The sequence below is a fragment of the Dromiciops gliroides genome, chromosome 3 (assembly GCF_019393635.1).
Source record: "Dromiciops gliroides isolate mDroGli1 chromosome 3, mDroGli1.pri, whole genome shotgun sequence".
Classification (NCBI taxonomy): domain Eukaryota; kingdom Metazoa; phylum Chordata; class Mammalia; order Microbiotheria; family Microbiotheriidae; genus Dromiciops; species Dromiciops gliroides.
This window is the reverse complement of record NC_057863.1, coordinates 647,451,785-647,465,617: the sequence shown is the minus strand read 5'-3', so window position 1 is coordinate 647,465,617 and position 13,833 is coordinate 647,451,785. Positions and strand designations below refer to the sequence as shown.

Genomic DNA, 13,833 nt, shown 5'->3' with positions numbered 1-13,833 from the left:
CTAAGGCTCTAAATTCTAGTACCCCGGAGCACTGCCCCCAGCCCGCTCCCGCAGCCCCGCGCCCTGGGATCCCTAGCGGTGCTGGGCGGGGACCCCGAACGCCTGGGTTCCTCCCTGGCAAGTTCTGAAGCTCGAGGGATTCTGAACTGAGAGGATTCCGAGAAGCGCGAACTGTACTTCTCCCCCGACTCCCAGCCCGGCCCCGATCCCCGACCCAGGCGCCCCACGCGCGCTCCAGTCCCGACTCCACCCCCTCGTCTGCCCCTTTAAAGGTTCGGAGCCTCTAGACCTAGTTTCTCGCTGACCGCTCCCGCTGTGGTGGGACAGCCCAAGAGCGCCCAAGGCAGAGGGGAGGCCACACCCACGGGACGCCGAAATGTGCCTTCCCGGCTCTCACGCACCCCTCGCTCCCGGCTCAAATGGGCTAGCCCAGCCCGGAAGCCACGCCCCCCGACCCACGTGGGCTCGCCGCGCGTTCCGGGACCAGTGCGAACTTAGCGGAGTTGGAGGAGCTGCCGGGACCATGCCGGTGGAGGGTGAGCAGGGAGGGGCCGGGGCGGGAATGTGGGGGGTGGGGGGTAGAGGGCACGGTGGGGGGAGCTATACGGCGGGGGGGGGGGGAGGGGGCGGGGACCGGGAGCGCCCCGCTTATCCCCCGTCTGCCGCCAGACGTACGGAGCCGGCTCTGCCCCGACGACTTCTGCCCGGCCACATCGCCCGCCGAGCGGCCCTCGAGCCTCTGCCTGGACGCGCTGCGGAAGCCCGGCACCGAGCTGTGGCTCATCCGGACCCCCGCGGACTTCAGCCCCGCTAGGTGAGAGGGGCTGCGGCCCGCCACGTGCCCGCGCGCGCACGCACACTCGCGCTCGGGGCCGAGGGGAGGGTCCAGCCGCCTCCATCCGTTCAGTGGAGGGGTGGGACCCAGTGGGACCCAGGGTTCTGAGCTTCCCCCTCCCAGCCCGGCCTCAGATCCTCCAGGCTGAGCCGCATTCCGCCCTTCTGAGGCTTAGGGTCTCATTCATTCATTCATGCATGCAGCAAACATTTACCAAGCACCTACTATGTGCCAAGCAGGCACCCAGGTGGCACCATAGTGCAGAGCGCTGGGCCTGGAGTCTGGAAGACTCCTCTTCTCAGATACTTCTTAGCCGTGGGGCCCTGGGCAAGTCACTGCACCCTGTTTGCCTCAGTTTCCTCATCTGTGAGTGTGCTGGAAAAGGAAGTGACAGACCGCTGTGGTGTCTCTGCCAAGAAAACCCCAAATGGGCCCCGGGTGCCAGGCAGTGTGCCATGGGCTAGGAATACAGGAGGGCCAAAGACAGGCCCTGCCCTCAAGGAGCTTACAATAAAATGCTAACAGACTCACATTAGTTACTGGGGACTCTTGTTCTAGTCCTGTTCCCCCCCCCATTCCCCCTGCTCTTGCTCCCTCATACAAGATCCCCCTTCCTCCCTCCACAGCCTCAATGGATGCAAGGTGTCTCTCGTCGGCCTCCAGACCCTGAAGAGCCATCGGAACGAGGCTGGCGTTCGACAGCGCTACCGGGTCCTGAGCAACACCAGCACTGGCCTCGAGACCCTGCTGGCCCCCTCGTCTTCAGCAGATGGCCAGCTGGTCCCAGCCCCAGCTCTGCGGGGCACCCTGAGTGTCACAGAAGTGCCCCGGACCAAGGCGTCCAGCCAGGCCCTCCACGCCATCCCCACCAGCCCACCCCCACAGATCCCGCCTGGCCTGCGGCCCCGATTCCAGGCCTTTGGGGGCAAGCAGCCCGTGCTGGGGTCCCCAGCTCAGACAGCAGCAGGGGAGGGAGGAGAGGGGAGATCTTCCCGGAAAAGGAAGAAGGCTCACTTAGTGTCTCCAAATGCCAATCCACCCGAGGTTCTGAATGGAGTGGGTGGGCTGAACTCTGCTCCAGCATTGGAGATGCCCGAGCCTACTACGGAGCAAATGCCAGTCAAAACAGAGGAAGAGGTGGCAGCTCCATTACCTGCCAAGAAGAAGAAGAAGAAGAAGAAGAGGGAGCTGGAAGAAGAGGCGCCAGAGCCAGCAGGAGAAGCACCAGAGCCAGCAGGAGAAGCACCAGAGCCAGCAGGAGAGGCGCCGGGGCTGGAGCTTCCACAGGAGGCTGTTCTCTCACCCAGTAAGACAAAGAAGAGCAAGAAGAGACGAGAGCTGGAAGGAAGGAGACCCGAGTCTGAGGTCCAGATGGACCTCCAGGAGGAGAAAGCCCCAGCCTCGGCCAAAAAAAAGAGCCAGAAGAAACAGAAGGCCGGAGAGATGGTGGCGCCTGCGAGGGCTGTTGGGATGGCAGGGGAGGAGGAGAAGGAGATGGTGGGCCTGCCTCCCGCCAAGAGGAAGAAGGAGGAACCAGGAGGAGAGATGCCCACGGAGGCAGAGGTGACCGAGCCCCTTGGGGAGGCCGAGCCTTCATACACCAAGAGGAAGAAAAAGAAGAGGAGGAAGCCGGAGGAAGAGGAGGGGGTGGCCCCAGAGCCACCAACGGAGATGGAGTCCCTGGCCGGAGTCTCTGAGTCGGATACCCTGAGCCCCAGGCAGGGGGTGGAGAAGAAAAAGAAGAAGAAGAAGAAGAGGCTGCACCAGGAGGAGGTGGGCACAGTGGAGGCCTAAGCAGGTGAAGCAGCCCCCTCTGAGTCCTCCGTGGGGCCCCATCAGACCACGACCCTGGAGAGGGTCAGGAGCCCTCCCATGGTACTCTTGCCCCAGCCCTGGCAGGGACGTGTAAACAGTGACAGAGACAAGGCCCAGCTGGCGTCCATGCTTTATTGGTGTCCACCCTGGGCCCTCCCGCCTCAGCAGACCCTGGTTGTCAGGGCACCTTCAGGAAGGGCTGGTGCAGGACTTCAAAGAGCCTTCGGGCCTGGAGAAGAAAGAGACAGTTGCGTCTTCACCATTAAAAGGAGCTACTGACCCATGGGGGCTGCCGCTGTTGCTTTTCATTCCCATCCCCTCCTCAGTGGGCTGGGCTGGGCTGGGGGTCCTGAATCCAGGCTTGGTTCTGCCCCTCCCTCTGGGGGCCTAAGAATGTCCAAGGTCATCCCCCCCCCCTCACCTTCTGAGGCCCAAAGCCAGGACAGAGGGACAGGTCGTCTTGAGAGGCGGCTGCCAGCTGCTCCAGAGACTGCAAAGGGAGGCAGGGGCACGTGGGAAGGGGGGGTGGATTAGGTGGACCAAAGAGTGAGGCCATGGTAGCTGCCAGGTGACCCCCCACTTATGTGGCTGGGAAGGATGGAGGGACAAGGGAGGCACCAGAGCCCAGGACTGGGGTGGGGGGATAGAGGGGGCATGTGACACAGCAGGAGCCTCACCCCAAAGGTGGCCAGCAGCGTCTGGCTATCTGTCTTATTCACTGACTTCACTGTGGTCAGACACTCTGTGACCTAGGAGGGAGAGAGCTGGGTCAGCTGGGAGGGGAGCTCCCTGCAGACAGGCATGCAGCCCTCATGGAGGTGGGGGGAGACATGGTACGGACAACTGAAGAAGCCTCACCCTTGACACATAGTCCTGTTCGAGCTTCTCCTTCAGCAGGTCGGCGGGCTTCTGCTCATATGACTTGTAAGTCTCCAGGTACCGCCCAGCTTCTTCTGGGCTGGAGAAGGCAGAGTAAAAGGAGTGAGCATGACCTCCTCTCCCCCCACCCCAATCACTCCCCTACTGCTGCCCACCCCCCACCCCCAACCTTACCTCCAGGCTAGAATCAGTGTGCAGTCAGCCAGGATGCACATCTTAGCCAGATCCTTTAGGGCACGCTGAGGGTCCTTCTGTTGGAGCCAAGATTAGAGAGAGGATTAGAACTGTAGACCACCAAGGGTGGAAGACTTAGAGTGGAGGATGTCAAAGGAAAATGGGGGAATATCTGAGCTAGGAGGGAACATGAAGGGACAGATCATAAACACAAAATGATTATCTTTCAGATACATGAAAGAGGGAATAATTTATGACCAAAAGAAAGAGGATCACAGACAATTAAGCCGGACAATTTTTATTATATAAAACTTAAAAAATCTTTGCACAAACGAAACCAAGGCAGCTAACATCAAAAAAGAAGTAGGGGGGCAGCTAAGTGGTGCAGTGGATAGAGCACTAGCCTTGGATTCAGGAGGACCTGAGTTCAAATCCAGCCTCAGACACTTGACACTAGCTGTGTGACCCTGGACAAGTCAACCCCAATTACCTTACCAAAAAAAAAAAGTAGGGAGGGGGTGGGGTGGGAATCTTTGCAGCAAATTTCTCAGGTAAAGGTCTCATTTCCAAGATATCTAAGGAACTGATTCAAAATTAGAAAGAAAAAAAAAACATTTCCCAATTGTCAAGTGGTCAAATTATATGAACAGTTCTTGGGGAAGAATTCAAAACGGGGAAAGGTGTTCCAAATCACTGATAAAGAAATTCAAAGTAAAGCAGCTCTAGGGGCAGCTAGGTGGCACAGTGGATAAAGCACCAGCCCTGGATTCAGAAAGACCTGAGTTCAAATCTGGCCTCAGACACTTGACACTTACTAGCTGTGTGACCCTGGGCAAGTCACTTAACCCTCATTGCCCTGCAAAAAACAAAGGAAGGAAAGCAGCTGTGTGGGTCTACCTCAAACCACGCAGATTGCTGAAGTTAAAGAAAAAGGATGATGAGAAATGCTGGAGGAGACGGTGAATAAAGTGATGGAGCTATGAACTGATAAGGCCATTCTTTCTCCATCAGAACCTTACCCAGAGAGTGAGTACACTGTGCTTGCATACCCTTTGCCCAGTGATACCACTGTTCAGTCTAAAGCAAGAGAAAAGGGGCAGCTAGGTGGCGCAGTGGATAGAGCACTGGCTCTGGAGTCAGGAGGACCTGAGTTCAAATCCGGCCTCAGACACATAACACTTACTAGCTGTGTGACCCTGGGCAAGTCACTTGACCCCAATTGCCTCACTTAAAAAAAAAAAAAACTGTAAAGCAAGAGAAAAGGATTCATAGATTGGAAATTAAACAGCTCCTAAGGAGGCAAAGAACTGAAGTGGTTGCTGTCATTTGGGAAGTGGTTGAACAAGTGGTGAATGAATGGAATCTGATTGCACTGTTAATTCTCAAAGAGGACCATGATATCAGGAGGTGATGTCATGACTTGCACTGAATTGGATATTTTAAGTGAGGCAGGGTTATGCAAGGTTACCAACCTCACTCTCCTCCAGAACCATCTGGGTCCAGTGGCAAGATATAGTATCAGGACAACTGGAGATGGACCTGGATGTTTAAGGCGATTGGGGTTAAGTGATTTGCTCAGAGTCACTCAGCTAATAATTGAGGCGAGATTTGAACTCAGGTCCTCCCAAGTTCAGGGCCAGTACTCCATCCACCTGTGCCACCTAGCTGCCCAATTGCACTATAAAAAATGAAGAAAAGGGGCAGCTAGGTGGCACAGTGGATGGAGCACTGGCCTTGGATTCAGGAGGACCTGAGTTCAAATCCAGCCTCAGACACTTGACACTTAACTAGCTGTGTGACCCTGGGCAAGTCACTTAACCCTCATTGCCCTGCAAAAACAACAACAACAACAAAAAAAAAAAAACTGAAGAAAACCCAGGAAGATTTGTATGAACTGACACAGTGAATTCAACAGAACCAGGAAAACAATGAATATCAGAAAGACTTCTGCCCTTAAAGACCTGGGAGCCCTGATCGCTTCAGTGACCAAACACAATTTCAGAGGACTAATGATAAAACGAGCAGCCTTCCTCCTAACCAGAGAGGTGATGGATTCAGTGTGCAAAAGGAGACAAGTATTTTTTGGACATGGCTAATAGGGAATGGTTTTTTTTTCTTGACTATCTTTTTCTTCCTTTTTTTTTTCTTTCTTTCTTTGATTGGGAGGGCTGGCAAGTAGCAGGAAATAGACTTAATTGAAGACAAATTTAAAACACACACACACCCTTGTCAAAGCTGGGACAGAACATAGAATGTCCTATCTGGAAGGGAGCTTAGAACAGGAAATGTCCCCCTTGGGAAGGGGCTTAGAGAACATCATGGGCAGCTAGGTAGCGCAGTGGATAGAGCACCGGCCCTGGAGTCAGGAGTACCTGAGTTCAAATCTGGCCTCAGACAATTAACACTTACTAGCTGTGTGACCCTGGGCAAGTCACTTAACCCCAATTGCCTCACTAAAAAATAAATAAAAGAAGAGACCATCAGAGCTGGGAGGGGCCCTATCCTTCAGAAGCCATCTGGTCTATTTAGCACAAGAGGAAACTGAGGCCCCCAATCCTTACTTCTTACCACATCTACTTGTAGCAGGAGTATCCGCAAGGCATAATTCTTCCCCAGCCCTTGTAGACGTTCATGGATGTAATTGGGGTGCAGGTTGTGGTAGCGCAGGCTATGAGTGAGAACCAGGGAAAGGCAATTCAGCTAGTTTCAGAAGCCCAATGTCCCAGTCCTGGCCCTCAGGCATCTCACACAGGAAGTTGCCTAGTGAAGGGGGAATGATCCAGAGTCCTAAGACTTGTGTTCAAATCCTGGGCGGGCTGAATGGGTGATCTTGGGCTGGCCCTCCACGGGGGGTGTGGGGGGGGGATTAATCAGCCTTCAACCGTTTATTAAAGCCCTGCTCTGTGCCAGGCAGCTGGGAGGCAGAGGAGGTCTCCTCCCTGAAGTCTCTGCCCCAGCCTTCTTTCTGCCTCCCCGGACCCCCCCCCAATCCCCGCTGACAGGGCTCCACCTCCCCTTCCCCTCTCCCACCCCAAATCCCATATTTCCGGGTGATTTTCTTCAGAGCTGCATTAACCTGGGGAGGCACTGGAGAAGAGATGAGGGAGAGCCGCAGCTGGGCAGCGGGGAGAGACTCGGCTTGGCGCCTCACCTGAGGAAGAGGGCACAGGTGCTGTGGCCCATAACATAGTCAGGGACAATCTCTCCAAATTCCCAAGGCACATTCCGTATGAATTTCAGGACCGGATTCCCCCTCTGGGAAGCAGCAGGTGAGAAGAGAGCTTTGGTTCCCCACCATTCCCTTCATGTCTTGGGATCACCACCCCACCTGTCCTGGGATCACCCCCCCCTCACCTGTCCTGGGATCACCCCCCCTCACCTGTCCTGGGGTCACCCCCCCACCTGTCCTGGGATCACCACTCCCCCACCTGTCCTGGGATCACCACTCCCCCACCTGTCCTGGGATCACCACCCCTCACCTGTCCTGGGATCACCCCCCCCACCTGTCCTGGGATCACACCCCCACACCTATCCTGGGATCACCACTCCCCCACCTGTCCTGGGATCACCCCACCACCACCTGTCCTGGGATCACCCCACCACCACCTGTCCTGGGATCACCACTCCCCTACCTGTCCTGGGATCACCCCACCACCACTTGTCCTGGGATCACCCCCCCCCTCACCTGTCCTGGGATCACCCCCCCTCACCTGTCCTGGGGTCACCCCCCCCACCTGTCCTGGGATCACCACTCCCCCACCTGTCCTGGGATCACCACTCCCCCACCTGTCCTGGGATCACCACCCCTCACCTGTCCTGGGATCACCCCCCCCACCTGTCCTGGGATCACACCCCCACACCTATCCTGGGATCACCACTCCCCCACCTGTCCTGGGATCACCCCACCACCACCTGTCCTGGGATCACCACTCCCCTACCTGTCCTGGGATCACCCCCCTCTCACCTGTCCTGGGGTCACCCCCCCCACCTGTCCTGGGATCACCACTCCCCCGCCTTTCCTGGGATCACCCCGCCTCACCTGTCGGGGGCTCACAGTGATGCTGTTGCTCTTGGTGGGAGGTTTTGGTCCCTGAGGGCCCTGGTTGGCAGCGTCACCTCCAGAGGGTCCCAGGCCTGGATCTGCTTCGAGCTGGGCCCCTGGGGGAGCAGCTTTGGCCCCGTCTCCTCCAGCACCGAGCTTAGCTGTGGCATAGTCAGCATAGGTTGGAGCTGCCTCACTGACAGAGGGAACAGGGGAAGGCAGGCTCCGACTGGATTTAAATAAGGACTTTACCTGAGGAGGAGGAGGAGGGAGGGAGGCATGAAGACTTCTAGTTCTGCCTCTGAAATCCATCTCAGAGCAGACTGATGGAGCTGAAGGGGCCCTTTGAGGCCAGCCCTCCTTGTACAGTGAAGGAAACTGAGGCCCAGGCCAACCCATTGGAAGCACAGATTACGCTCCTGTGACATGCGAAGAACCACAAGTTGGCACTCCCGTTGGAGTGTACGCTCACTGAAGACAAGCTGACTGGTATCCCTGGCACTTACCATGGTGAGGGGATGTTTGTTGACTGACTGACTGGCAGTAAAGCTGATGCTAAAACCCAGGTTCTAAGGGCTCATGGTGTCAGAGGAAGAGGAAGGGCCCTCACCTGGAGTCTATCTCTTTCACCTCACCCTCTGCTCAAATACCGCCAGTGACGGGGAGCTCACTCTGCCAAGGCGGCCCTTCAAAATGGCTGTCCCTTACACAGTCCAGGCCTGTGCAGCTGCCCCCCTGCTCCAAGTCCTGTCTTCTGGGTCCAAGCGGAATGAGCCCAACCTCCCTTCCACATGACAACCCTTCAATACAGGGATGCCAGGATACCCTGCGTCTCTTCTACATCACAAACATCCCTCATTTGACAAAGGGTGCAACTAAAGCACAGAGTAGGGAAGACCTGGCCCAAGGCCCAAAAGGAGTAGAGACAGAGCTGGGGCTGGGATGCACCCTTCTGGATGCCCAGCCTCTGTGGTCTCACCCTATGCCAAGCCCCGGTGCCTCATCCAGGAAGAGCCCAGGGGCCCAGGCTGGGTTCTCCTTCCCCTCCCCCTCCCCAGCTACCTCCAGGGGCGGAGCCTCCTCCAGGGGGATGGTGAACTTCTTTCTCTTAGGGGGCTGGGTGGCCTCTTCAGCGGTCTCCTTGCTGGCCATCCCTGGCGCCTGGCCTGGAGCAGACAGAGGAAAGTAGCTACCATTCCAAGCATGACCCTTCCCTGATAACATCCCTGTGGCTGGCCAGAGAACCCAGCACCATGATGCCCCTGGCACCTCCTAGCATTCCACATTCCAGCACTCCGATGTTCCCCACACCTCTCAGCACCCCAGTGTTCCTGCCGCCAGCCCCGGCTCTCCAGGTACCCACTACCCCAATGTCCCTGATGCCCCACAATGTTCCACATTCACAGCATCCCAATGTCCCTATGACCCCTCCCTCCTTGGTCAGCCAATAAACATTGATTAAGCACCTCCCGTGTGTCAGGCACTGTGCTAAGCACTTGGGAGACAAAGAGAAGCAGAAGTCCTTCCCCTTGAAGAGATCACAGACTAATGAGGGAGAGGACATGGAAATAACCGTACAAATAAACTATAGAGGGATAAACAGGAAATAATTGACGGAGGGAGGCACTGGAATTCAGAGAGACCAAGAAAGGCTTCCCATCAGAGGTGGGATTTTAGGTGGAACTGGAAGGGGGCAGAAGTGAGAAGGGAGAAAAGTCCAGGCATGGGGAGAGTCAATGAAAATGCCTGGGGGCAGGAGATGGAGGGTCTTGTTAGAAGACCAAAAGGAGGCCAGTGTCACCGGGAAACTGGAAATGTGGTGGTGGAAGGGCTTTGGATCCCATACCAAGGATTTTATTTTTTATCATGTTGGTTGTTGTAAGTAGCCACTGCCTTTATTGTGCAGGGTCCTACCTGCACTTTAGGAAAATCATCCCTTTCGTGGCTGAAGGGAGGAAGGACAGGAATGGGGGGGGGGTGACTGGAGGAAGGAAGATTCCCCCAGCAGCTACTGCTGTTATCCAGGGGTGAGGTTATGAAAGCCTACACCGGGGGCAGCTAGGTGGCTCAGTGGATAAAGCACTGGCCCTGGATTCAGGATGACCTGAGTTCAAATCCAGCCTTAGACACTTGACACTAGCTGTGTGACCCTGGGCAAGTCACTTAACCCTCATTGCCTTGCAAAAAAAAAATAGTTAATAATAAAATAATTTTTTTTAATGGGAGGGGGGGTACCATTAGAGGAGAGGAGAGGACAGCTGAGAGATGCAATAAAGGTGAAATCGACAATCCTTGGCTGGGATTGGATGTGAGGTGGGGGCAGGGGGTGGAGGGGGCGGCAGAGTGAGGAATCCAGGATGGACGCCTGGGCTGTGAGACTGAAGGACTAGGAAGATGATGGTGCCCTCCACGGTAATAGAGAGGCTAGGAAGGTGGAGAGGGTTTGGGGTCAGTCTGGTGTAAGGTGCCTACAGGACACCCAATTCAGTCTATCTGACAGCAGTCAGAGATGGGATGCTGGAAGACCACGGAGAAGTTAGGCTCGGAGAAGTGGGTTTGAGGACCCTAAATGGTAACTGAATGCATAAGGACTGATGAGATCATCAAGTGAACCGGGACAGAGCCCTAGGGAACGCGTTCCCCGGACGAAGAGGAGGATTGCCAAGCAGCGGTGAGAGCCCAGGAGGTTATGCTGCCTAAATTCGTGCTGGATCCAATCAGATCCACCTTGCTTCAGTAGCACGTGTGTGGAAGGGAAGGCAGCCCCGTCCCCCAGGTCCCTGCGGCCCCCCAGGATACCTCCTAGAGCATCCATCCCTAGCAATCCAAGCCACCCACCCCCTCCACTGTCCCCTCCCCTCCAGAGCCCAAGTCCCGAGTCCTTGTCTCTGTACTGCACAAGTGCCGCCCCCTCCCTCATCCCTGCACCCCACACAAGCCCCGCCCCTCGTCCCCGTACCACACAAGCCCCGCCCCTCGTCCCTGTACCACACAAGCCCCGCCCCTGACTCCACCCGTTCCACCCGCCACTTGCTCACCTCCCGCCTAATTCCGGGTTCCAGTCTCCGGACCCCTCTGTGATTGATTAGCAGGATAGCCAATCCCTGGCGCACGGCGCCGCATGGGCTCCACCGCCACCACCCAGACTTTTCCCTCTGATCCTAGTTCGGGCTCTGAGACGGCCGGGAGCCTTTGGAATGCCTGCGTTGAGAAAGAAGAGGAGAGCCTGGCTTCGGCTAGAGAGGCCCTCATAGGCCTTTGGCACCGGCACTTCCGGCCCTTCTGTCCCTCGAAAAGGACCATCGAGATGGGATACTCTGGCCCAGCGCTCTATGCCCTGGAGGACTGGGGGGGTGGGTGGGACGGGAGTGTCTCGGGTGTTTCTGTCTCTTTCTTGGCATGTTTCCCTTGCTTCTTCCCCCCCCCCTTTTTTTTTTAGTGAGGCAATTGGGGTTAAGTGACTTGCCCAGGGTCACACAGCTAGTAAGTGTTAAGTGTCTGAGGCCAGATTTGAACTCAGGTACTCCTGATTTCAGGGTGGGTACTCTATCCACTGCACCACCTAGCTGCCCCTTCCCTTGCTTCTTACTCTTATTATTCCTGAACTGGAGATTTGGAGACCTGTGTTCTGGGTTCTCTTGCCCATTTCACAGTGGGGAAGTGTCTTCCCATCTCTGGGCCTCAGTTTCCTCCTCTGTAAAATGACCAAGTCTGGTTCCTAAGTCTCTTCTTGCTCTCATCACCTTCTCTCTTCTTCCTCCTTCTCCCGGCTCTTCTTTCTCCCTCCTCCTGCCTCCTTTTCTCCCCCTCCCTCCATTGTGCTAATGTGATTACTTCACATCATTCACTCAATTATCATTTCATTGTTCCTTGTTCTCAGTGTTTAAACCAGTGAGTGGATGGGGAGGGGTGAAGGAACCCAGGTATCCCCCACGCCCACTCCCCACCTAGGCTTTTCCAGCCATGCAGAATCACAGAACTTCAGAGTGGAGGGAACTCCGTAGTCATGTAGTCGGGTCCCTTCCCTCCACCCAGATCTCCCCTGCTCTCCCCCAGCCCTGGAAGCCTGGTGTCAGAAAGAATGCCTTCTTTCTTGCGCTTTGGAAACAGATGAAATGGTTACTTTTCGGGGCAGCTAAGGGGCGCAGTGGATAAAGCATCGGCCCTGGATTCAGGAGGATCTGAGTTCAAATCCGACCTCAGACACTTGACACTAGCTGTGTGACCCTGGGCAAATCACTTAACCGTCATTGCCCCTCAAAAAAACCCCAAAAAAACAAAAAAAGAAATGGTTACTTTTCACTTTAGTGGGATGCCTGATTTATTTAAGCCACTGGACAAGTAAAATAATAATTATAAAAGTGCTTAGCACAGGCAGCTAGGTGGCGCAGTGGATAGAGCACCGGCCCTGGAATCAGGAGTACCTGAGTTCAAATCCGGCCTCAGACACTTAACACTTACTAGCTGTGTGACCCTGGGCAAGTCACTTAACCCCAGTTGCCTCACAAAAAAAAGAAAAAAGAAAAAGTGCTTAGCACACGTCCTAGGAAAAATAGTAGGCACTACATAAATGTCAGCAATCATTATTCATTTCCAAGCTTGAGGGGAAGGGGAAGAGTGGAGAGGCTTCCCGGAGGGGAGGGGATTTCAGCGATGGGAAAGAGAAAGAAGAGTCTAGGATACAGGACAAAGAAACTGATCTTGATACCAAAAAGACCTGGCTTTGAATCCCAGCTGTTAGTTATATTCTGTATGACCTTAGGCAAGTCTCATGCTCTCCAGGGTCTCAGCTTCTTCAACTGGGGATTAGACTAGATGGTACTCAAGGGCTCTTCCCACACTAAATCCTATGATCTATTTTCTTCTAATTCTTCATATTCATTATTCCTTCAGGTATGTGTGTATATGCATGTATAGATTATATATGTATATATACATAGACGTGTGTGTGTGTATATATATATTATATATATATATGAAATTTTGGGAGGTGGTGTGGTTCCATCAGTGTTGGGAAACTGTACTACTGTAGCTCTGCAATTATTTTTGCAACTTAGAGATTCAGAGAGTTTGCTGAAGGCACTAAGGTTAAGTGACTAACCCAGCTACATAGCCAGTACCTGTCTGTCCCAGGTAGGATTTGAACTCGGGGCTTCCTGACCTGGAGGTTGGCTCTCTATCCTGTCTTTTATATATAGCCATATAACACAACTTCTTCAGACATTCCCCATCCATTGGGCTATAGCTTCTAATTCTTTGGAATTGCATACAATGCCGATCACTTTCTGTAGTAGCAAGCATCTGGGAGCAAAGGTGATGTCCATCAATCAGGGAATGGCTAAACACTGTGATAAGTGAATATCATGGGATTTTATTGCGCTCTAGGGAATGAAGAATATGGGGAACTTAAAGAAGTTTGGCATGACTTACATGGACTGATGCAATTGAAGTAAGCAGAACCAGGAAAACAATCTGTATCTAACAAGGAAGAATTGTAACTGGATTCCGGGGCTGAGGCATTACATCTACTCCCTTTCAACTAAGGAGCTCATCTACTCCGACCCATTGTAAGGGCTAAAATTCTAACTGTACTGTCTAAAATATCTAATGAGTGGTCGCCAATAAATTATAAGCTTTAGTGAGAGTTAGACTTTTTTTTTTTAGTGAGGCAATTGGGGTTAAATGACTTGCCCAAGGTCACATAGCTAATAAGTGTTAAGTGTCTGAGGCCAGATTTGAACTCAGGTACTCCTGACTCCAGGGCTGGTGCTCTATCCACTGCGCCACCTAGCTGTCCAAGAGTTAGACTTTTAAGCATTTATTAAGGAGAATAAGAATTTGGTGAAGAGAAGTAGAAAGGCCTAGATTCATCTATTAAAGGGAGAGAGCATTCCTAGCTCCGCTCTCTGCCAGAGTCCACACGAAACAGCTCGAGTCAGAGCGTCAGCCTCCCCCTTCTTCCTCCCACAAGCAAACATCACTTCCTGATGCCAAAGAAAAGATGCATGGTCCTGCCCTCAGAGGTCTTCTCCTCATGTTGGAGCTTTCCTATAGTAAGTCTCCAACAGGTGGCATCATTGCAATCGTT

General features: G+C 54.1%; 2 protein-coding genes across 3 annotated transcripts in view; one reads left to right on the top strand and one right to left on the bottom strand.

Annotated features, from left to right (window-relative positions):
* The first annotated feature begins 241 nt into the window (after nucleotides 1–241).
* POLR1G (RNA polymerase I subunit G) lies at nucleotides 242–2,629 on the top strand. The gene is made up of 4 exons (XM_043994525.1): nucleotides 242–536; nucleotides 670–814; nucleotides 1,462–2,056; nucleotides 2,099–2,629. The coding sequence occupies exons 1-4, from the start codon at nucleotides 377–379 to the stop codon at nucleotides 2,627–2,629; spliced, it is 1,431 nt and encodes a 476-aa protein (XP_043850460.1). The 5' UTR covers nucleotides 242–376.
* A 139-nt stretch (nucleotides 2,630–2,768) lies between these two features.
* The window catches only part of ERCC1 (ERCC excision repair 1, endonuclease non-catalytic subunit), a 55,059-nt gene continuing 43,994 nt past the window's right edge, over nucleotides 2,769–13,833 (bottom strand). The window contains exons 4-13 of one of the 2 annotated variants that reach the window (XM_043994526.1): nucleotides 10,784–10,946; nucleotides 8,808–8,911; nucleotides 7,743–7,997; nucleotides 6,855–6,958; nucleotides 6,272–6,371; nucleotides 3,704–3,780; nucleotides 3,509–3,608; nucleotides 3,328–3,399; nucleotides 3,072–3,140; nucleotides 2,769–2,879 (exon numbers count right to left, since the gene is read on the bottom strand). In XM_043994526.1, the coding sequence (XP_043850461.1) occupies nucleotides 2,829–2,879; nucleotides 3,072–3,140; nucleotides 3,328–3,399; nucleotides 3,509–3,608; nucleotides 3,704–3,780; nucleotides 6,272–6,371; nucleotides 6,855–6,958; nucleotides 7,743–7,997; nucleotides 8,808–8,897 (918 nt within the window). In that variant the 5' untranslated portion in view covers nucleotides 8,898–8,911; nucleotides 10,784–10,946 and the 3' untranslated portion in view covers nucleotides 2,769–2,828. Of the gene's footprint in view, nucleotides 2,880–3,071; nucleotides 3,141–3,327; nucleotides 3,400–3,508; nucleotides 3,609–3,703; nucleotides 3,781–6,271; nucleotides 6,372–6,854; nucleotides 6,959–7,742; nucleotides 7,998–8,807; nucleotides 8,912–10,783; nucleotides 11,018–13,833 lie in introns of those variants that run through there. The other variant, XM_043994527.1, reaches the window with a different exon arrangement.

Bases quoted from the DNA above. Each gene is read 5' to 3' on its own strand.
- POLR1G (XM_043994525.1), top strand. From the start codon at position 377: ATGTGCCTTCCCGGCTCTCACGCACCCCTCGCTCCCGGCTCAAATGGG. The intron at 537-669 runs GTGAGCAGGGAG...GTCTGCCGCCAG, and splicing joins CGGGACCATGCCGGTGGAGG to ACGTACGGAGCCGGCTCTGC. The intron at 2,057-2,098 runs GCACCAGAGCCA...CCAGCAGGAGAG, and splicing joins CGCCAGAGCCAGCAGGAGAA to GCGCCGGGGCTGGAGCTTCC.